This window comes from Orbicella faveolata, unplaced genomic scaffold (assembly GCF_042242905.1).
Source record: "Orbicella faveolata isolate gen_17 unplaced genomic scaffold, um_ofav_v1 contig_1, whole genome shotgun sequence".
Lineage (NCBI taxonomy): Eukaryota > Metazoa > Cnidaria > Anthozoa > Scleractinia > Merulinidae > Orbicella > Orbicella faveolata.
The window spans coordinates 26498270-26521253 of NW_028301536.1; the positions used below are offsets into that span (position 1 = coordinate 26498270).

The following is a 22984-nucleotide window of genomic DNA, read 5'->3' on the forward strand; positions in this document are numbered from 1 at the left end:
ACATATTTCATAACTATAGAAGTTTCTAGATAAGTAAGTTATGACATCAATTGCCGTCACTTTAAAAGCTCATTTTTTATTTTTTTATTTCAATTTTGAAAATAATCAGTGCAAAACATCTTGTGAAACTCAAAAATCTAAGTACTAGTTTCATAGATTTATATCCTGTGTTTTATCTCTTTTCCCTTGTATCATTTGGTAACAAGTTCCACAACTTTTCTGCAATTAAAACCACAGGTATATTTGAATTCACTTTGGAAAGTTTTCCCTGACGGTCTGTGATTGTAAGCAAAAAATCTTCTTTCTCTGTTGAGTCTACCTGGTAAAAGAGCTGTTCACCTCACATTCAAAACGAGGTTTCTTTTTTATTCACTAAATCGAACAACAAACAAGTTAACGGGCAAGGCGAAAATATCCAAAGATGTTTGCATTTCCGAAACTTTCGATTACGTTTCTTCGTAAGCTTATGTTCCTATGCATTTTACTTCGATATCACCTCGGAACAATTCTCTCAACTTGAAAAACGTATGTTCAGTTCTTATGTCTTTACCACGGTTTGCAGGAGCAAAATAGGCGTGGCTTCAGAACGAACTTGACCTGCCTTTCTCTGACGCTGAAGGCTAAACATTAGGACGGGCCAAGAACAGCTACAATTCTTAGCCTTTTGGTTATCACTGTGAAACGTACAGGGATCTGTAGCGATTACAAAATGTTTTTTGTCTGTATACATACACTTTTAATAGACTTTATTCCGGAAGCATTTAAAATGATAGCGTCTCAACATAGGAGCTGATGTCAATGAGTATCTCTGCGTTAACTGCTGGTCAAATCTAAACTCGCTACGCAACTAAAGAGGATGAACGGCAAATTCAGCAACCTAAACGCAAAGAGGAACTAAGGAAAAACAGGAAGGGAGAGAGTCGAAGTTAGCTGAAGCGTGCATACGTGGAGGACCATAATAAATTAGGTCATCTGGTCGCGCGGCTCGATTTAGCTTAAATTAGATTTAATGACAAAGCGGGACTATTTTGTTAATTGGCCACCTTTAAACCATAATTTTTTTAAATTTAAGCCGGAATCCTCTGAAAACGGCTTACGATAACGGAGGAGACGCTCATTTAATATTTTATTGTGAAATTTGTCACTGCACCCATTTTACTTAGATTCTTGGCGTACGCCAAACACTGAAAGCCAGCTGGGCATGTTTTGTGTTCCTTAGTTGGCTATGTTCACTGCTTGATCCCGGAGGTCTATTTTGGCTTCTTTGATTATCTGTCAGTCTAAATTGCCCTCGGCAAAATCCCACAAAAATGAACTAGGCAGAAACTAGAAAGTACTGTGGTTTTAAAAGCTGTAAACGAACAGGTTATGACAACTATCGTAGACTATATAAACTTCGTTTTTCGGTAAATTTCTCAAGAAGAAATCTAAATACTGTAGATTTACTTACATAGCAGAATTTGACCATTTCATCGCCAGTATTAAACTTGGTTCATTTATTAAAGAACGGTCCAGAGTGGGTGTGAGCATAGCTGTCCTTTGTATATGACCGCGATAGAAATCTGGTTGTGTTTAGCAAAGCTGAGTTGAGCAGAGTTTTTTTTATAAACTTCTAGTTCAAAAGGGCATATCGCGACGTACTTTGTACCCTCCTTTTCCGTTTACACAGCTCCGCATTTTGTTTTTTTAAATGCTCTGTTCATTTCCCTAGCCAAAATGTTTTCTCAAAAGAAAGATGAGAATTGAGTTTTTAACACCCAAACCGAGCGCCTTTTAAGTTGCCTTTTACAAAACACTGAGCAGTGGAGTTAATAAGACTAAGGAAGCACAAAAACGTCTCAGTTTCAAACTTTTCAGTTAATTACAAAGAGCACAGCTGGTGATATCAAAAACTAAATAATGCATATAACGTTTCGTGGGAAATTTTTTGTTTTTGGAATTTTTCGTCATTTCACAAGCACCTTTTCATACGAGGATTGTGTTTCTGCGGGGCGAAGTAAATCAACTACATATGTAATGCACCGTTAGTTTTCGAAACGTCATTTTGAATGGGTCTTGATAATTTTGTGTAGATCCGCATTTCATTTAATCCCTTCGCTAGTACATCATCACAAGTTAAACTTGAGGAGACAGATTCTCATCGATGAGTACAGAATTTACTTCATGTGCAGTCCTTTCTGAAGTCTCGAAGACTTATAAAGAAGTTTAGTTTAGCAACGCATATGAGGTGGTGAGGCAAAAGGTTAGGTTGCCCCTTTGCAGCGGTTAGGCGGCAATCTTTAGGCATAATAAAAGCGTGGAATTTTCCTCAGCTAATGCTGGTCCAAGAAGACAGTTGCTGAGGAAAAAATATTGAGGATTGTCGGCTAGAACGAACGGGTTTAGTGAAACAACCAACGAAATGACATTTTATGACCTAGTTGGCCGATAATACCTTTGTTTACCTTTTACACGAACTAATAACATGTCTTTAAAAGTGCACACGCAAATACTTAGCAGAGCACATAGGAGACGAGAACTGTTAAAGCGCTTATCAAGTAGGAAGCGATTGCGTTAGAGTAAAACAAAATTTTCAGGCTAACACGAAAGGTAACACGCATCGAGCTTTGGATCCAGGGAATTAGAGGAGTAAATTCGCTCATGGCAAGAAAGAAGTAATCATGGTCTCGTGTCTGGGATAAATGCTTTCAACCGTTTTGCTTTGACACATATAAAAAAGGGACCATAAAGAAACACGCCATCGTCCTGGTTTAAATGTAACTCTGAACACCTTCGAAGGAAACTATGGGCTAGTCCTGAAAAGTAATTAGCAACATTATGGGCTAGTAAACTGAAAAAAACGCTTCCAGTTCCAAAATGGGTGAGCCTGGGTGTCATCGTAAACACAAACAATCTCTTAGCCGGCCCAAGACTAATACGTTGAAACCACAAAACTGAAATGTCTTTTAGCTTTCTAGCGGTGTCTCTTGTGTTCACTTCGTTTTCTTGGGCGCCTATTCGGCTGGGACTGGCAAAAAAGATTCCGGTTGAGTTATAACGATTTGGTACTAACCAGCATGCGGTTGGTTACTATGGCTGAATGCCATAAAAAGGTAGCATGCAGCCATGTTATTCTTCAATTCCAAAAGGGTACAAGAAGCATGGAGGGATGATGTGTATCTAAAATTCATACAAATTCAAATCAAGTTTTTAAATCGATGAGAAAACTTTTGCTCGTTGGTATTTTAACTCTACTGCAATCTTATTTTTAGAGGTAGATATTTGGAGAGTGACAAAGTTTCTTTCGGTCCAAGAGTGAAAATCCAGCCGTCATACTGATTTCAAACATGTCACTCTTTTTCAAAGTGATAATTGGAGAGTTATGTAAACTGAGTATTACTTTCCAAATACTTCTACAAATGCATTTAACTGTTAAAATAGATCGTCTTTCGTTACAAAACCTGAAAATGGTTTAATCCAGACAAATATTTCCTGTGGTAAAAAAATTGGAATTTTGCCGGAGGGAAGATGGATAAATGTGTCAATATTGACGGAAATTTTTTCTTGGCGTATACCTCGAGAGGATGCCACCAGAATTTAAAGACATTTTTAGTGGAACATGCCTTAAGCGGTCCTTAACTTAGCGGAAACTCTCTATTTAGCGGGAAGTGGTTTAGGGTCCCTAAGTTTATCTTATATAATTACTGTAAATAACACCTCTATTAGGCCACATTAAGCGGCATCAAAAAGGTGCTATCGATGTGAACTTGAGATTTCTTCATTTTTTTTTTATTTCAACAATCGACCTTTTATTTCAACAATGTTTTTAACACGGCTTTTGCTCTAAGAAAACAATAACAACAATAAGCCCAACGGGAAAAACTATATTCACTGCACACTGCCAAAACGTATTATGAGTACGCCAGAAAACGCCGCAATACGACTGTGAGTGGAGCGTAGGTGTAGAAAAAGACTCTAGAAGGCTTCTCCTTCAAGCACGGTGAAAGAAGGTCTTTCGCTCTTTTTCCTGGCCCAACTTTCCTTTGAGAAAAGTGAAATTGCCTTCAAGGGGGACGGCAGCCGCAACTTATTGCTTTCTGTGGGTGATCATGAACAGTTCAAAAACATAATTTAGCCAATGCCTTTAAGAACGTATTGTTTTTTGTTTAAAATCATAATTATATTGGATGAGTTAGATTAGATTTATACAGGAAGGATTTTGCCCCCTTTTATTTTGAATATTAAAGGACGGATTACAAGAGAACGACAAGTAGACAAGTGTTAAAACTTTTTGTACTCTAGTTTGATACCAATTCCGATCGTGCTTCTGCACTCGCATCGGCTAACTCGGAATTTCCTGGCGCATTCATCGAATTCGAACCTCCTCGGGAGTCAAATGAGTTTGTGCTTGTGTTACAGGAGTGACTGAGAGTTGATGAGAGCTAAGAAAGGCCGGATTTTTACCCCACAATACTCGGACTGGATTCAATCTTTAGAAGAAACCCTCAGCTAAGCAGGAGTCCTGCTACACATAGTGCTCAAGTAGGCACTCGTCGAGCTTTCCATAAGGCTTAAAAGCGCTACTCAGTGTAGTTTAAACCCCTATCAGTCTATAGCTCCACCGACAATTTGGAGCATTTATCTCAATGGAGTTTTTTGTTTAGCCTGCAGTGAAGGCATTTCTTGGAGAGCAGTATCGCTAAATTTGTTTGGTATTTGCGGGGTCAACCGCAGACCTCAAAGAACGAAAAGATATCGACGAGTTAAAATGTTGATCATATTTAGGTTCATACTTAAGAGAAATGTTTCTCAACGTTTCTTTAAAGCTGGCCGGGTCATCCAAACAAATGACGAGGCAATTCGTCAACTGCTCGCCAAAAGCAGCCAAGATTTTTTGTATGCTTCCATGGAAGAAGATGAACACTTGCCTCTGTCTCGACCAAGCAATCATGCTTAATTGCACTTGCACTACGAGATATTTTACAACTAAAAAGGCGCCACTTTGCGCCGGATTTAAGAAAAGATGTACATGAAATCATAACATTTTCTATATTGGGTTCCTTTCTTCATTATTACTATTTACACAATACACCCTTGCTATAACAAAGCTATTAATTGAAAGAGATAACCTCGGCTTTTTTCATCGCCTTATCATTATAGCATCAACTCACGAGAACTCCGCGTGGTTTTCGTCACGTCGTAAACAACACTTTTCTGGAAAAAGGTACGGATAATAGCATGGCTCTATCATCAGATTGCAAATATGTTGTTCACAAGTTCTCGAGCTACCCTTTCAGTGAAAAAAGGATTCCAAGCACACTTAAAGTGTGGTTTATCTGCAAAAATAGCGTGTTGGATTGGCATGATGGAACCCATTTGAAACTCGTTAACTACTTTGGCCATCTACCAATAATCATATAACAACTTAATCTGCATGCTCACAAGCAACTCGGTATAAATTTGTAACATCCACCTAACCGTATTCAGTCCTGTTGAATACCGGATACAATGCATAAAAAGGCTTTGGGAGGAAAAAGTGCATATTTCAGAATGCTTCGGCGAGGTACATGCTGAATTCCTCTCTATCCAAGTCGTCGCATAAGAGTTCTGTAAAGTTTTCTAACACAGCCCCCGAGTTTCCTCTCATTCGTTCAGTATACTCATCGCCTTCGTCGTCTTCATTTTCAACAGCTTGTGGCTGGGCAAATCTGCAAGAACTCAGTCTTGTTCGGCCTGCTATTTTGTGTGGTTGGCGATCGTCTGTGGGTACTGTAGATCCACTACTTCCTGCGGGATGTACCGCACTTTTGACAACTGATGAACGAGGTCTATTAGGATAATAATGTTCAGATGATTTTATCTCTCCGGGCTGATAGGCACAAGGGGAAAGCATAACATCTTTCCTTCCAGCTTCGACGGGGTAAAAAACACGCTCAGCATTCGTACCAAATCTGGCATCGTCATACTCAGTAGTGTTCCGATCTGATGCGAAGCATACTCCTGCTTTAAATTGGGAATTGTGGCAATCGAGGGTAGCTGATGCGATATAATGAGATCTGCCGTGTTCTTTTTCCCATCTCGTCGCCGGGTACACATGGTAATCGTGCTGATTGCTTAATGATTCTCTGAACAAATTGGAGTTCCAATCACGGTCTTCAGTTCCTGCGGAGTAATATTGCTGTGCATTGTCCGCGTACTGAGTTGAGGAAAAATGCCTCTCCTTGGAACTTGGATCTGGAGAAGGAGGCATTCCGAACACCTGCCTACTCATGACAACATTAGAAATGCTGCTGATGAAGGTTGGATTGATGTACGTTGAATTAGTTCGCTGGCCTGGTCGTCGCTCTTGCGAGCGCCTCTTTGGTGTGTAACGGTAATTTGGATGTTCCTTCATGTGGCGAATTCGGAGCCTTTCTGCTTTCTCGACAAAAGGACGCTTTTCCTTCGTGGTGAGCTCATTCCATGCTTTGCCTAGTAGTTTGCTGATTTCTGCATTGTGCAGTTTTGGGTTCTCCTCAGCAAATTTACGCCTCATAATTTTGGCCCAGATCATAAATGAATTCATCGGCCTCTTCACATGCGAGTCGTCGTCGTCTTCAAGGTAAGTCGATGGAAGCATCTGCGGCTGAACCATGCCGGGCCAATTTGTTCCAAAGTCGCTATGCCACATTTTCGTTATCGAGATAGCAGTAAACTTTCAACGTATCACTGCAGCTGTACACAAAGAGACACTAATTCGAGTGGGATGCTTTTATGTAACAGCGCCCATATAAAGGATAGAGGTACGGTTTCGTGTCGCGGCGTCTTTGGTAGGGGGTAACTAAGGCACGAGCTTTGAAGAGGTCTTACTGTTAGGTTGACACCCTCCCATTATCTCCCATAGTGGGAATTTAGCGTTCTACTTCATAGCCAATGTTCAACATGTTTTTCCAAAATTGCACAATTACGGAGTTGACGTTCCAAAACGTGGTCCGGGGCTTTGGCTATTGAAAAGCAATAAGCAAATACTTCTGGCGATTTAGTTTATTTACAATTATCGCATGCTTAAATCTACCATGTGTTTCTTATTGGTGAAGAATTTTTCGCGTGACCCTAGATTCGGAAACGGGGCTTGCATCTTTTTCCTGTCTGCACTGTCAACAGGAAATGAAATTTCAACATATCTGGGCCTTTGCCGCACGGATGTTGTTGTTGATTTTTTTCTTCTGGACAATTTCACTTGTGAATCTCTTTTCAACTCGACATAAAAATCTTGACCCTTTTCAAATTAAAGTGGGTGAAAAGTGGATTTACTTGAACTTTGAACGGTCATTATTCCGAGCTTGCTGTAGTGACTGCAGTCAGTTGGAATGCAGAGCTTGGCTCAAGTTATGTGGACTAGACACGCAATTGTTATCTTTAAAACAATCTTAAGATTACTTCTTAATCACAAGAAATAGCAATAATTTCACTCTCGAAGGAAGGCTTAAGCGCGATGGAACATCATTCGGGTGCTGGGTTTCCTCAAATTTATAGACAGCAGTGTAATGCCTTGGGATAAACAGTGACCACTATCAAAGTGAGATAGATATCGATAGTCCAATTGACATGTGACCTAAATGCTTGGTATCTAACCTTATCGTTTCCCACTGCATTGGATTTCTTCTACATCTAAAGATCAGAGTTTTCAAATTAAAAACAAACATTGCAGTTGACACGTGATCAGCAGGTAAGGCGATTTTAATCAAACAATCACAATAACCTGTATTTGTGTTAATTTAAACTTCGTTTTCTCTTAATTTATGGTCTATTTTTGTCAATAGACATGGCCAATGGGCCCGTTATGTTTAAAGCATGAGTATGAAACATCCAGTGGAAGCAGGCCCAGTAAAGAAAACTGGATAAATTTCGATGAGCAGCTCTCCTCAAAGATACGGCCACTTCGGAGAGCTGACAGGAGCACGAAGGTTACCACAAAGGGAAATAACGCAGCGTGTAAACATTAACCGAAAGGACACAAGAAAATTCGATGTAGAACGTAGCTAACAGTGTTTCAAACACCTGCACAGTGACTAATAATAGTACAAAAGAAACATTGTGATTGCTAAATATCAACAATTATCGATAATAGACGGACTGGATTAGAGATTAAGGATCACAAATTCTTGTGGGGTGACTTCTGTCATCACCTGTCCAGCGGCGCATCATGATCAATTTTTCACTTGTCAATGCCAAGACTGGAATAGCCTTCTGAAGATTACACCAACCATCTGTCTCGTTTATTGACACCCTCAGTTAGGTTTTCCATAAATGAAGGTTAATGAAACAATTGTTTGACATGAAAAGTTGTCAAAAATCTTATAATGGTCATCACAAGTAATGCATTAGATGTCATTTGCGCAAGAAAACTCGAAATTTGAAAAAGGGAACGAATCAAAGCTTTACGGCTGTTACACCCTTCCAGTCTTCCAGAAGCGTCGATTCGATCTTTCCTGACGACTGAAAGGTCGAATCAACTCTGCTTGCAGGATAATGTTACCGTAAGATGTTGAATATCAGTACGACTTCTGCAGTGTATATCGTCAACATCTCAGGCTTAAATGACCCTTTAATTTTCTTTAAAATCTTTTCAACATACTGATGCAGATTTTTTCAGTTGCAACTGATATAAGTTTATTATTGAGCTGATAATTCAATATTCAGTTTCGTAAACGACGAGCCGTTTACCTCGAAAGTTGATGCCAACGTTTTCCTTCTAGATCTTCTGAACAAATTTCAGTGCATCCACATTTGAATTTCGGTCAAACTATTTTCCAAACTATAATAGTTAGGCTATAAATCATAAATTATGTACCATGCTATTCTGTCTCCCGCCAACAAGCTCTCGTTGTAGTCTTCTCTGATCTTAACTGTTTTAAAAACCAAGGCGGAAATTAAAATTCCTGAATTGTTCTCGAAAACAAGTGATGGATGACTGACCAGACTGAGAACAAGTTGATCTAAAGTATTTTTATTACTATATTTACGCCAAAGGGCGAAAGAAGCTACCATGCTTACTACAAATTAAGAACATATGCCCAAAGATCCTAATTAAAATTAGGATAAAATCGTGACACACACGGCGGGTTGTCCGCAAATGCCGCAATGACTCGGCTTTCAAAGAAATGTCATCTGATTTTGTCTCGATCATAAAAAGAATAATAGACGACATTTTTTTCTCTGTGCATTGGCAAGGATTTTATGGCCCTATTATTTTTACCCCCTTATCTAAGAAAACGAAGAGATGGGAATTCAGGATCCCCCGGGATGACCAACCCCAGCGTTTGGGTCTCACGAACTACGTTTCGTAATCATGATAAAAAAGTGTATCAACTGGAATTAGTGTTATTATAGTATTTAAACCATGCAGTTTCCGCTGAACTATGTACTCTGTTCATGAATTCGAACGCCTTCTTCCATCTCAGAGTCTTTATTTTGTTTGTTACATCAAGGCGGAAAGGCCTAAACTGCTATCGGATGAAAACGCATGAAAATGTTTTTTTTTTTTACAATTGAGGCAAGCCAAAGCGTGTTTTACAGCTGTCTGGAGTAGATTTACCTAAGCCAGCTTACTACAAATTGAGAACATATGATATGAACTGCGATGATGTCGTGATACACACATGGTGGATTGTCGGTTTTGATCTTAATCTTCTCTTCAGTTTTGTCTCTTGCCTGGCAACAAATGCTGCCTCGGTCAAACCAAGGCTGCGAAACACTGGAGAATAGACTTGTTGTTAACTTGTAATTTAATGTGCGGTTTTACGCATTTCAAGCAAAAGCAGCAATTAAATTGAAACTTACATCTCTACGATGTACCCTTTCATGATCAACTTCACCTTTCTCTTTCTGCACATTTTTAGTATTTTTTCTTCTATTTTTCACCTCTGAAAATTCAGGCATAACCCCTTACACCACGGTACCTGGGGGTATACTTGGAAGGTACTTCACATCATAAGTGTAACCAGGAATCGGGTAGAGAGGGGAGTGGACTGATTTAATCATGAAACACCCAACCATAGTTGGGAGGCGGGTTAGTAATGCGCTCAAGTATGGATCGAGTGGTCCGGGTTCGAGCCCTGGCCGGGGACATTGTGTTGTGCTCTTGGACAAAACACTTTACTCTCACTGTGCCTCTCTCCACCCAGGTGTATAACCCTGGGATGGACTAGCAGGAGTAGAAATATTCCTACTCGCTTCATGCTACAAAAACCGGAGATTAGCGCCGGCCTGTTAGACCATTTGGTTCGTATGCAGACTTTACCTTACTTTACCCTTACCAATTACAACACAGTGAGCAAAGTATTTTCTAGAAATTAAACCACAGTTGTTCAGCTTCTCGAAGCCGGCATTACTTAAATCAGATAATATTGTCCCTTTCTAATACGAACAGTAGAGTAGAGTTAACTATGACTTTAGTTAATTATTCTTTTGGTTCAATTTACTGTTAGTAAGAAAATGAATGATACGAATTTAATCCAAAGTCCGTTATATCTTAAAACTATGGCACCCACTGGCCACATGCCCTGCGCGAGCTATCTTTAACTTGAAATGTATGGCTTTACAAAGAATGGTTTTTTATTTATACTCTGTCACATATGCTTAGATTAACTTTAATTATAGCAGTTTACACTAGGTGGTATTCGTTTATGAGCAAAGCTGGTGCCCAGAAGGTCCTTGTATTAGAAACACGTTTGATTCTTTAGTGACGTGCTTCATTAGCTACCACACTAGGCCCTTGTACTTCCTCGTTTTCCTTATGGAAAAACCGTAACCCGGAGAAAACCCACAGAGCTTGGCGGAAATCATCATGTGACGACAAGCTTTTACCACATTTGTGGGAGAAGAGCGATCATCCAATTATACGAGCCAAAGACGAGCCAACACGGATAACACTAGTATTGGTTAACAACCCTGTTTTACAGACACCACATTAATACTGATACACTACACCCCTTTATTAATGGACGGTACCTTTGACTCCAGTTTGATGATAAGTTCAAGCAGTAACAGCTTGATTTTCGCTTAAATTCACCTGTTTATAAGTACTGGTCAACTTTATGGAACACGTGTGGCCATTCCGGCTGCGATATCCATAGTACCAAGCTTAAACTTTGGGATTGAGTCGAACCCTTTTATGGACCACACAAAGGGCTGTGTGTATTGAAAGGCTTATCCGCATTAAGCGCGTGAATTCAAGAGAAAGGTACTTAAAAACCACAACCATTGCGCGTGATAACGAAGTCTCCTCATTAACCAGGTGTCTTCAAGTGATGTTGCTCAGTAAAGTCCCATCAAAAGGCGTTGTTAAAGTAAAATAAATAAAATAAAATAAATTGCAATAATTAAAGAGGAAGCACCACTGCGCCATCCCTGTTGGCGAATGACACTGGAATTGCTTCACCATGGTGGTCCTCTGTAACATTTTTAATATCAATAGCAAGAGATTTGTCCGCCCTATATACAACCTTGAGAACCAATCAACAGTTAGTACACTGTCCATGACAACTGTTTCATACGCCCTCCATGCAGCATAGCTTCCTCAAGAGCTTGACGAGATCTGTCTGTAACGCCAGGGCAGCCATCAAAGATAAGAATGTTTATTCTTGGACAGCAAGCCAGCAGTGCTTCAATGCTGACATCTGTTATATTAATACAGTGTGACACTTGAATTTCCTGAAAAATTGAACAAAGATCCAGGTTTTGTTCCCGGCTTACACTTCTCTCAGTATTTCAATGCCTCTCCAGGGCTGGTAATATTATTGCTTCCAGATAGAAGATCGGGTGGTTGGGAGTTGGGCACTAGTTTGCCAAGTGCGATCAATAATCTCGTAGTCAGGCTTTCTCTTTGGAAGAGAAGAGTGAGGAAACCTGGGTATGAGATTGGTACTGATATCAGGGTAGGTAGGGTAGGGACAGCCTTGTCCAGGAGAAGGACTGTTAACTAGGACAGTTGTTACGAGAACTTCCAAGGAAATTATCTGGAGTCAAGAGAACGAGGTGTATCTTTTGCGTAAAAATTGACCACAAACACAAAGATCACAGCATACTTTTACATACACTTACAGGGACCAAAATTTGTCAAACCGTCACGATCCGAATCGGATGTGCACTTGCTTGCTCGATGTCACATGATGTTCCCAAGCATGATCATATACGTAATTTGCTAACGAACAAACCGCGTAAAAATAGACGCACAGCATAAATCAATGGAAAATTTTGCCGTTTGTCACGTTAAAGTTTTGAAGCAGGCAATGAGAGTGTAATGTCATTTTTTTTACGAATAAATTCACCGTTTTAAATCAGAAATAAATGCACAACGGTCTGAAAAAATATGACGGGTAATATTTTTCTCAATCTAACAATGCTCCTTTTGTTGAGTCATCCTTTGTGATCGCCTTTGAATACAAGCTTCACTTAAACAAAACATGAATCAGTATCAGACTTCAAAGGCCAAAGTCGATCAGTTAACAGTGCAAAACTCCTCCCAGAAGGGAGATGTGTACGTGTGTGGCTGTAAACACTTACTTTAAGAGAATGTTGACATTTTCCACTTGTTAAGTACATTATACCATCATCAGCTACCTGGAAGTTGATTTAAAATAGTCAATAAGGCGGCCATGCAATTGCACTAGGAGGGGTAAGCAAGAACATAAGTCAGGGCTGTCATTAACGTTTTCAGAAGGAGGGCAACTGGTTTTCAAACCCGGAGGGTGGGGGAGAGGTACTCTAGAAAGTTTTACACGGGGAGGTTCTGCCCCAAGGTCCAACCCCTTAGCCTTTCATATACCATTTTGGCAGAAAACATACCCTTTTTGTATAACTTAAATTGACAAAAGATACCCCCTTCACATACCTTCTTAAGAACATGGCATCCCTTTTCTAAACCCAAGGAATGAAGTTAAAATTACAGAAGAACATCAAGCATTACCAGAACAGATGTTAACCAAAAGACAAGTATTATTTATTCAGTTTACGTTCATGTTGTACCTAAATGACAGATTTCCCTACCCTTTCATATACCTCAACTTGTGATGTTCCTTCCCTCTTATATACCTGAAGCCTAAAATGGGCTCTATAGCTAGGCCGTTACAGGAGCCCATGATGGGCTCCTGGCTGCTATAGGGAGTACCCCTTACCCTGTTTTCACCGGTGGGCATACGCTTTTGAAGTCAATTTCTTACATACGAAAAACTTTCCTCTAGATGGTCAAACAAGGCAGGTAAAATCCTCCTCAGAGCTAGTCAATTTGCCTTGTGCCTGGCCCCATTGTCGTCCCCATGGCCCTTTTCGCTCCTCTTAGCCGGCAGGGCCTTGGCACGAGAATCAGCCAAGAGGAGAGAAAAGGGTTATGGGGATGAGAATGGCCTGGCCCTTAATGAAATTCCCTGTAAGTATCATTTCCTCTACCTTTGTATTGGAGACGTTGAGACTTTGAAGAAATCTACAGTTGTGTGCTATGAGCTGAAGTGATGCATCTGTAATTTTGACACATCCACATAAATTGAGATGTTCCAAATGACTACAGTGTTGAGTCAGAGCAGCAACTGCATTATCTGTAAGATTAGCACATCGGCGAAGATACACTGTTCGAAGGTTACAACATGACGAAAACACTTCACTAATTCCTGTGAAATGAATAAAATGCATTTTATCACAATGAAATTATGATACTACCATCTCATCTTTTTTTTAGATCATGGACACTTTTTATGTTCCAAACAAAAGTTTTTTTTTACTTACATAATGGCCATTTGGTGGTCAGATTGGTCTCCAGTGGTGGTAAAGTTAGCACTTTTGATGTGACAGCAGTGAAATTTACATTTTTGATCAAAAGAAGTTGTACGTAACTAGTACCGGATCCTCATTAACTCATTTAATCATTTAATCTGAAACAACTCTTCATGCAGACAGTTAAATCAGCAAGAGTTACACTAGAAGGAAACAAATTATAAATTAAATTTCAAAAATTGTAAACCAAAAGCATCAACAGTACGAAGGTTATGGAACACGGAAGTATAAATATATCAAATATTCAGATTGTACTTTATCCTCAAGTCAATTCTCAAATATTTTTTCTAAGAATCTGTCCTGCAGAGGATGTATAAAAATTTTGGGTCGAAGTCTTGATCAACACATACCTTTAGAGGTGATAGTCTCCCTTGAATTCTTGGTAGCATTTAAGTCTAACTTCCTTAAGTTTTTACAAACACAGAGACAAGTAAGTCCATTGTCTGTTATCGTGCACTCACACAACTCCAGTTCTCTTAAGGAGGGATGTAATACCTTCAACAGGAAGTACCATAGAAAATTTTCAAAATGTCAAATCAGTCAATTTAAAATGTAAAGTACCAACTGCAGAGTAGGGTGAAATGCAGACTGAAGGTAAAATGTAGACTGCAGACTAGACTATTTAAGTATATATCAAATTATTATATGGCTAGCTCCTTGAGCGGGCAAGATAAATCAAATCCTGCACTGTGATTGGCCACCCAAGCGGACAAGATGGAGCTATCTTGCCTGCTCGGGACTACCCGCCATGTCCTGCAAGAAACATTTCCCCAAAAAGCCACATAATAAATCCTTTATTGACCAAGCTTGTTCAGTCAAGACTGCTGGATATTGGCCTCATTCGTTTTTTTGCGAGTTTATGGACCTCGACTCCATCTTGGTCCATAAACACGCAAAAAAAGAACTTGGCCAATATCCAGCCATCTTGACCTCACACTTGGTCAATGACCCATATTTATTTCCATTATTGAGTGCAGAACATAAACAGGATTATTCAGGGTAATTGCAGTGAAAGTCTGTACTCCGGTTAACCTGAACATCACTCCGCTTAGACTGAATATCATTCTGGTTACCCTGTTTATGGTAAGCTCTCAATGATGGTAATGGTAACAAGATTCATTTAAAAATTCTACAGCCTGCAGTCTACATTTTACCCTTTGGTCTGCATTTTTGATGGGGGTGTGAAACCCAAACCTTGAAACCTGTATCCTATTTCAGACCAAAATCTGTGATTTTCCATACCCTATTTCAGACCTCTTGAATTAGTACAACATTTGAGAAGGGCTACAAATCTGCCAAATACCCAATGCCAAGCCTGGGTGAAAACATTCAATATTTCAGACCAAAATGGTCAAAGTCTATACCCTTTTCCAAATCAAAATCACTCAAAAATGATACCCTTCAGGGCCGCACATACCTATATTGCCTATATAAGGGAGTGCCTTTTCCCCCGTCCCCGGACTAACATTAAATGAAATATATAGCATCCATTCCAACCCACTGAGTCTATCTAAATCCTTTGCAATATATTTGAGCAACTTAAATGTCTATGAACGTCTAAAATAGAAATCAATGCAGCTGCAACACATCTGCACATCACAGAGATCAGGTAAAAATCTGACTAGCAAGCTTACACTGTATGTAACTTGCAACGTAAGCTTCAACAAACATCCCGATTTAATAGTCATCAATCTAGTCCAGATAGATCGATCCAGAAGGCATAAGAATACCTGAACACCCCCAGAAGTTAAAGAAAAATAGTGCTAAAACAACTGGGAAATCTTCCCAATCAGGTTAGATAAATGTATTTATCCAAAAGTAACAACAGACCGTTACGCTACTCACATTTGCAAGGTTGGAGTCCGTCAGAAGACCACGCTTGGAGAGCAAATTAACCAGTTTCGTTTTTATCTCTACTGGAAGAAATCCCAACGAGGTTTCGTGGTCTGGCAACTGACTAGCTACTGCTCTAAGACAATGATTTTGTAAACTACTCACCACTGCAAAAACCGCCATATTTTGTATTGTAATGGGTGGCAACCGCAGTAAAGGATGCTTTGTACGGGGGCTCATTTTAGAACCAGGCGCCAGTCTCCCTAATCTATCTCCTCACATGTCCATTTCACGTTACCAAAGATGTCGTCCCACTTGGATCGTAACCCTGGAGTGCCGCTGGATTTAGAGTGGGTAAGCAGGGCAAGAGTTAATCTTCCTGCAGTTAAACGACGCGCAGACACGCTGAAAATTCGCCGATCGGTAAAGAAGCAGTGGCAAGCGGCTTGGCTTCTCCGAGCAGTGACCTGCATAGATTTAACAACTCTGTCAGGAGATGACACAGCGACCAATGTGGCTCGATTGTGCTTCAAAGCACAAAATCCAGTGAGACAGGACTTGCTGGAAAGCATGGGTATGGCAGACAAGGGAATAACCACAGGTGCGGTTTGTGTTTACTCATCCCGCGTTCCGGACGCTGTCAAGACTCTGGAGGATATTAACTCCGAGATACCAATTGCCTCAGTGGCCGCAGGATTCCCAGCAGGTAGAAACCAAATCTAGAACTTTGGATCTCTAGTGCTTAATGGATATTTTAGTTTGGGTTGTCAGTCACTCAAAATCCCCCGAATCAACAGGGCACTTATACGTAGGCAACAAATGCAGTGGGTGTTATACCGTGTAGAAATGTACATCATCTACATGTCACATGTCGGCCGGGGTGTAGGAGGGGGAGGGGGAGGGGGAGAGGGAGGGGGAGGGGTGGAGCCCGTTTTGGGATCCAAGGGACCTGACCTAAACCACAAGAAGCTCCTGCACTTCAAGAGATGTTGCAGCGTAATTGTTGCATGGTTACAGGTATCCAATTGATTACAACTTTTTATAATTGGATACCTATAATTACCTCCTGTGCCATATGCATGTCAATTAAGTGCAGTATAATGGGATCCTTCCTTATGTTTATGTACTGTTAAAACTTACAGAAAACACAATTGACTTTGTTGTTCAAAAGAAGTTCATGAAGACTTGTTAATCTCAGAATTTGTTATTGTACAGTGAATAGTATTTGGACCTCATGTTCAATTCAGAGAGTAATCATGCTTGTATATTTAAATAGGCGTCATGCCGTGTGCTCCTCCAATTTTACAATTACTTATCCTTTTACTCCCTCAGTTGCACAGCACTTGGTCCAGAACTTTCCTGTTACTTATTGACACTAGCCTGCGTAGTAGGCGTTAAAAGTGGAAGGGGAGGCAAAACATGGATGGAAGGAGGGGGACTGGGCACATATAAGTACATGTATACTTGGATGAATTGTGTATGTCCATAGCCTTGCGAGTAACATGTAATGGGGTTTAATTTTAGGTCAGACTCCACTCAAGCAAAGACTAGAGGAAATAGAGACAGCTGTTGCTTCAGGTGCCACAGAAATTGATATTGTTATCAGCCGAGCATTCGTGCTTGAAGGAAACTGGGAGGCACTCTACAATGAAGTGCAGGCAATGCGCAAGGCTTGCGGAGAAGCCCATCTAAAAACAATTATTGCCACAGGTATTTTTTAAACTTGAATTTTGTCATAGGCAATCAGGCTTTCCTGTAAATAATAGTATATCAAAGTTACTTTATTTCTGACAATGAACTGACAACTGGTTGACAATTTCAAAATCTCTGCTCGCAGGTGAAGATTACTTTACTCGTCACCTCCGAGTTAAACAAATCAGAGAGCACTTACAAGTGCAGTACATGTAATTATTGAACCTCTTGCTTGAGATTTGTGCAAGCTGTAGGAGGTGTGATTGACTAGTTTTATTTTATTGTTCTGAATCTACCATAACTATTTATACTATTGAACAAAGGATATTGATAAAACTCTAAGGAGGGGTATTGTTGATTCCCTTTGGTAATTTGTTATTGTACGGAAAAACTGTATATTTGTTCAGAGGGTCTCTACTGATAAATAAAGATACTAAAACTTGGACATTCCACCATGGAAGTCTGCCAATTTTTGAGTTATTTTTTTGTAAAAAGAATACCTCTTAGTCGGCATGTTGGGCATGTTACGGGTCAATGGGTGAGTGAGAGATGTATGTATGTCACACCAATCAGATTGGATCTACTATAAACAGCCAATCAAATTTCTTGTTGTAAAGGTAAACGGTATGTGAGAAGATCTGATCCCGATAAAGTTCAGAACGGCCATATTCATTCTTCTATAAAAGAGGAGGAAGTATTCATACATTGGGTTTACTTCGACATTTCTGTGGGTAAGGCTGAGGATTTTAGTTAAATGAATGAGATGAGCCTTGAGGTTTGAAACAGTTCGTGAGTTAGTAGTATGCAAATGCAACGAGATATTTTTATTTTTAGTTACAATTAGAGGTCACGAATCATCGCTTCTAGTTCTTAGGACATGTCTTAGAGTGGACGAGACTTTAGATTTGAAACAGTTCTAACGTTTACAATAGTAAGTGCGGGTAATGATTGTTTTGTTCTTGTTGCATGCAAATATAATGAGATATTTATATTTTTTAGTTACAAAGTGTAATGTGACACTCTTGTTTTTCACAAGGGAGTAAATTCAATTAGAACGAACGAATCATCACCACTCTTTCCCACGAAATGTTTGCTATCTTTAGTAACAAATGGTAACTTAACACTTTTGTTTTTTATATGGGAGTAAATTCAATTAGAGCTGACAAGTTATCGCCTATTGTTTCCAGGATATTAAACAAAAGAGAAGCTTTCATTTCTGGACCGTTTTTACGTCTCTGCAGTAGCAGTTTAATAGTTTTATTTGATGACATTCATTTCAGTCCGATATTTTTTAAGGTAAAAAGTATGAAAACTGTTCAAATGTTCTTTGAAGACTGCGCGCCACCAAGTTAAAGTGCAATTTAATTAAATCAGACTTTCAGCGTGTCAGAGGTTTTTTTCTCTTTCTTTCTATTTTCGGTGAAGTTGTGTGGTGTTGTGTTGTGTGAAAAGGTAAACTTACGTCTTGTATTAAATGCGAAAAAGTCCCTAAATTAACTTGAGTATTTTTGAGCAAAAATTCCTCTTGGGGGTTGGAAGGGTTATGTGATCGGTGAGTGAGGGAGTTTATGCATGTGTGCGTGTCACACTGGGCTGTATCAAAGAACGAATCAAATTGCCTGTTAGAAAATAAGATGGTATCTACATTAATCTAGAGACATGTCAGATTACTGTAGTTTGTTTAGTCAAACATTTTATGGCTTACTATTTAGCTATCTTACCATGACCGATGTAACATCGCAACCACAAAAAATGTCAAATTAACCAAATCATTACTGTACCATGAATGCTCCTATCTCCAACACTTCACACAAAAAAATAACTCTTGCATGCCTTGTGTGCCTATGTTCAATCCCTGCGTTGGCTTTACACTTTTTTGGTGCCAAGGTAAAGGTAAAGTCTGCATATGAGCCAAGTGGCCCACCTGGCCAGAGCTTATCCCAGTTACTGTAGCATGAAGCGACTAGGAGTATTTCTACTCCCCCCTGGATGGGATGCTAGTCCATTGCAGGGTTAACCCCAGCATTAAGTTCCCTGGTACCCATTTATACACCTGGGAGAAGAGAGGCACTGTGAGAGTAAAGTGTCTTGCCCAAGAACACAACACAATGTCCCCAGCCAGGGCTCGCACCCGGACCTCTCGATCCTGAGACGTGCACACTAACCATGAGGCCACCACGTCTCCCAAGTGAAAAGTTAAATGTTAACAGTTCTCCATTTAAATTTGTACTACTTCATTTAAATCTGTACTTGTAATTGTGATAGTGTTTCAGGGAATATTCCGCCTGTGATCCAATCAGGACTGTCTGTTATTTACGTGATCATTTAGTAATATGATATCTTTCACAAATGGAATATTCCGTATTTTAGCCAATGAGAGGTGCTATTTTGGCAGAAATCAATTTACACATCTACAAAACTAATTGTTAGCCACACAAACATTGTTGATGCTAGCAATTGCAACATATCAACATATCAACCAACTTAGACTTTTTTCTTTCATAGAAATTTTCATGTTATGTACGCTATTATCAGTATTAAATTAAATTTATACTGGTTACCAGTAAGATATAGAATTAATTTTAAAATTTTATTACTTACTTTCAAAGCCCTCTATGGCATGGCACCTAGTTACATCATTGATTTAATTCATATTAAGACTATTACACGCTATTTGCTGCGCTCTACTGAAGGTGTTTTATTAAAGCATCCTTCGGGGAGAATGAAAAAGTCATTTGGTGACAGATCCTTCAGTGTGGCTGTGCCCACTCTGTGGAACGCTCTTCCTGTTAGCCTCCGCATGATCAAATGTATTTCCACTTTTAAGTCTAATCTTAAAACTTATCTTTTTAAATTAGCTTTTAATATTTCTTAAATATGTATATATAATAAATGATGTAGTGTTTTTTTTGTTTATTATTATTATTATTATTATTATTATTATTATTACTATTATTATTATTATTTTTAAATTTTATTGCAGATTTTTTTTTTAATACTTGTACAGTTTTAGGTTATTTATTGTTGTAATGCACTTTTGATCACCTGGTATGTTAAAAAGCGTACTATAAATCAATAAATTATTATTATTATTATTACTATATTGTTATTCAGAGTATACAATTCATAAACACTTGTTATTTACTCAAAGTATTTTAGTTGAACAATTTACCCTGATTTACTCTCGATCAATTTTGCGTTTGAAGAATCTTCTTATTCTCGTTGTTCAGATTTTCTGCACCATTTATTTTACAAAATGTTGCCTGAATATCACCTGCATGGTTCCTGCATGATGATTTTCAAACGTGAACTTTGTCATCTTCTTCGGAATATTCCGTTCTTGATCCAATGAGAAGCATCGGTGTAATGACGACTCTGTCATCGACATCGATCGAACCACAGCTATGTTTTTGTCTTCGCCGAACAGATTCCAGATGTTCAGTAGTTGCTTCCAGTTAACGGGCGTGCAAAAAACATGTACCGGTATTCCTAGGAATTACTTCGATCAACTCTTTCACGAAAGAATATTCATATGCCAAAAATTGTCCAAAAATTTTTCGAAGTAAAACCAGTGAGCAGCATGTCTGCCAACTACTTGAGTTGTAAAACTTTTTTATTTTCTCCTACGCGTTTCGTGTGACTAGTACACACTTCTTCAGGGAGTTTAACAATACAATCAAGTATACCTGTATATATACCTAGATACAATTCTGCATTTCGCAAAAAACGACACCTACAGATTTGCATATACAAACCGCTCAGTAATGCGTCTAGGAAACAGGCGTAAAAATATTATTAAGGTGTGACATATTTTAAGTGTGACATAACTATTTGGGGCCCACAGTTTTAGCTAAAACTGTGGGCCCCAGGCGGAATATTCCCTGAAACACTATCACAATTACAAGTACAGATTTAAATGAAGAAGTACAAATTTAAATGGAGAACTGTTTGTTGTAGATGTTGACATGCATTATTGATTTTTTACTTATTTTTCCTTACAGGTGAACTTGGCTCTCTAACCAATGTTTACAAAGCTAGTCTGGTTTCAATGATGGCTGGATCAGACTTCATTAAAACATCAACTGGTAAAGAGTCTGTAAATGCAACATTTCCAGTCGCATTAGTTATGGTGCGGGCAGTCAGGGATTTCTATCAGGTAATACATGTGTGAGCATTTCTGTTTTGTTAGTTATGTCTTACAGTACTTTATAGTACTAGATATGTCAGTGTGGTCAAATCTGGCTTAACAATAATAACTTCCAATGATTTTTGGAAGCACTGATTGCGAGCTAATGTCAGATTTACAAATGTCGGCTTCACAAACCTGCTACAGTAGTTAATTTACCCTTTTCAACTTTAAGATGTTAAGTATATACGTGTAGCTAAGTGATTTACTTGCCCGCTGATGCAGCCTAACGGTTTCTTAAACAACTACACATCAACATGCAACACCTAAGTGAGGAATGTGTCATTGTCAAGTTAGTTATAGTCACATGGCTAACTCAATGGCCTCATGAAAAGCCTTTACTTGAATGATTCTCCAAAGAATACAGAATACACCAGTTGTTCAAGTTATAGTCTTCTACCCCCCAGAAGACATGTTTAGGCTTGATGACTTGAGTCAGATATTTACATGACATCTTTGGTTGTCTGATGTAAAACTACTGAGATGCTGTTCATGAAAAAAGAAGGTTATGATTTTGCTTCTCATTTCAGCAAACAGGTCACAAAGTAGGCTTCAAGCCAGCAGGTGGAATCCGTAGTGCCAAAGATGCTTTAACATGGCTTTCCTTGATGAAGGAAGAACTTGGAGATGATTGGACACATCCCAACTTGTTTAGAATTGGTGCCAGTTCTCTGCTTGGAGACATAGAGAGGCAACTTTTTCACCATGTTACAGGGAGGTGAGTGATAAATTCAGGGAGGAAATGGGAACTCTTGAAAGAGGAAAGGAAGAGATCGATTAGGCTTTTAAAACATATATAAGTCAAAGTTGAGTAGAGACAAGGATAAATTGTTTTAAGGTGAGGGTGGGCTGGAGGATACATAGATAGTAAAAACCATTGATTACACCCACCATTTATTGTTGGATAAAGCATAGGTAGTCTATGTGATTCACCTCTTCACTCCCCTTGCCTTTAATCATCAAGCGTTCGTAAATACAAAGTTGCAAGGCTGTTGACATGTTATTGCAGGGATTTTTGTCATTCATTGTTTAAGGTCATCCTGGTGAATTAAAATTATAAACGATTAAGGCATGCATGTGCGCAACCACTGAGCCAGTAAAAAAGAAAGATGGTTATGGTTATGGGATTTAAAAGTTTCATCCTGTTTCTTTGTTTTAACTTGTCTAGATATGCTGCACAACATGAAATGGCAATGGCTTGATGACTATAAGGAGCAATTGTGTACTGAAAATACAGCAACCTTTCAACGCAGAAAGAAAAGAGTTACTCCATCATTACCAATTGTTCAAAGTTGAGAAACTTACCTTTTGGAGTGAAAATGTGAACTTCATAATTTATGGAAATGGGGATTGGTGTTTTTACCTGGAGTAGTCAAATGTGACCTATTTAATAAAACGTTTTACTAGTAATAAAGTGTAAGCTGTCCAAAGTTATTTTTATGTAAATTTTTCAAATAACCCTGAGGGATTTATGGTTTTAGTACC

At 39.0% G+C, this 22984-nt stretch overlaps 3 protein-coding genes across 3 annotated transcripts; 1 reads left to right on the forward strand and 2 right to left on the reverse strand.

Annotated features, from left to right (window-relative positions):
* Positions 1 to 3752: 3752 nt before the first annotated feature.
* LOC110043723 (uncharacterized) lies at positions 3753 to 6986 on the reverse strand. The gene has a single exon (XM_020749217.2). The coding sequence runs from the start codon at positions 6647 to 6649 to the stop codon at positions 5525 to 5527; it is 1125 nt and encodes a 374-aa protein (XP_020604876.1). The 5' UTR covers positions 6650 to 6986; the 3' UTR covers positions 3753 to 5524.
* A 1966-nt stretch (positions 6987 to 8952) lies between these two features.
* On the reverse strand, positions 8953 to 15926 carry LOC110043724 (protein AMN1 homolog). Its single transcript, XM_020749218.2, has 5 exons — positions 15634 to 15926; positions 14139 to 14283; positions 13408 to 13625; positions 12526 to 12582; positions 8953 to 11673 (listed from the first exon to the last, which is right to left on the reverse strand). Exons 1-5 carry the CDS (start codon positions 15859 to 15861, stop codon positions 11485 to 11487), a joined length of 837 nt encoding a protein of 278 aa, XP_020604877.1. The 5' UTR covers positions 15862 to 15926; the 3' UTR covers positions 8953 to 11484.
* LOC110061742 (deoxyribose-phosphate aldolase-like) lies at positions 15884 to 22913 on the forward strand. Its single transcript, XM_089297995.1, has 5 exons — positions 15884 to 16327; positions 17146 to 17331; positions 21315 to 21469; positions 22030 to 22217; positions 22668 to 22913. Exons 1-5 carry the CDS (start codon positions 15925 to 15927, stop codon positions 22699 to 22701), a joined length of 966 nt encoding a protein of 321 aa, XP_089154121.1. The 5' UTR covers positions 15884 to 15924; the 3' UTR covers positions 22702 to 22913.
* The last annotated feature ends 71 nt before the right edge of the window (positions 22914 to 22984 follow it).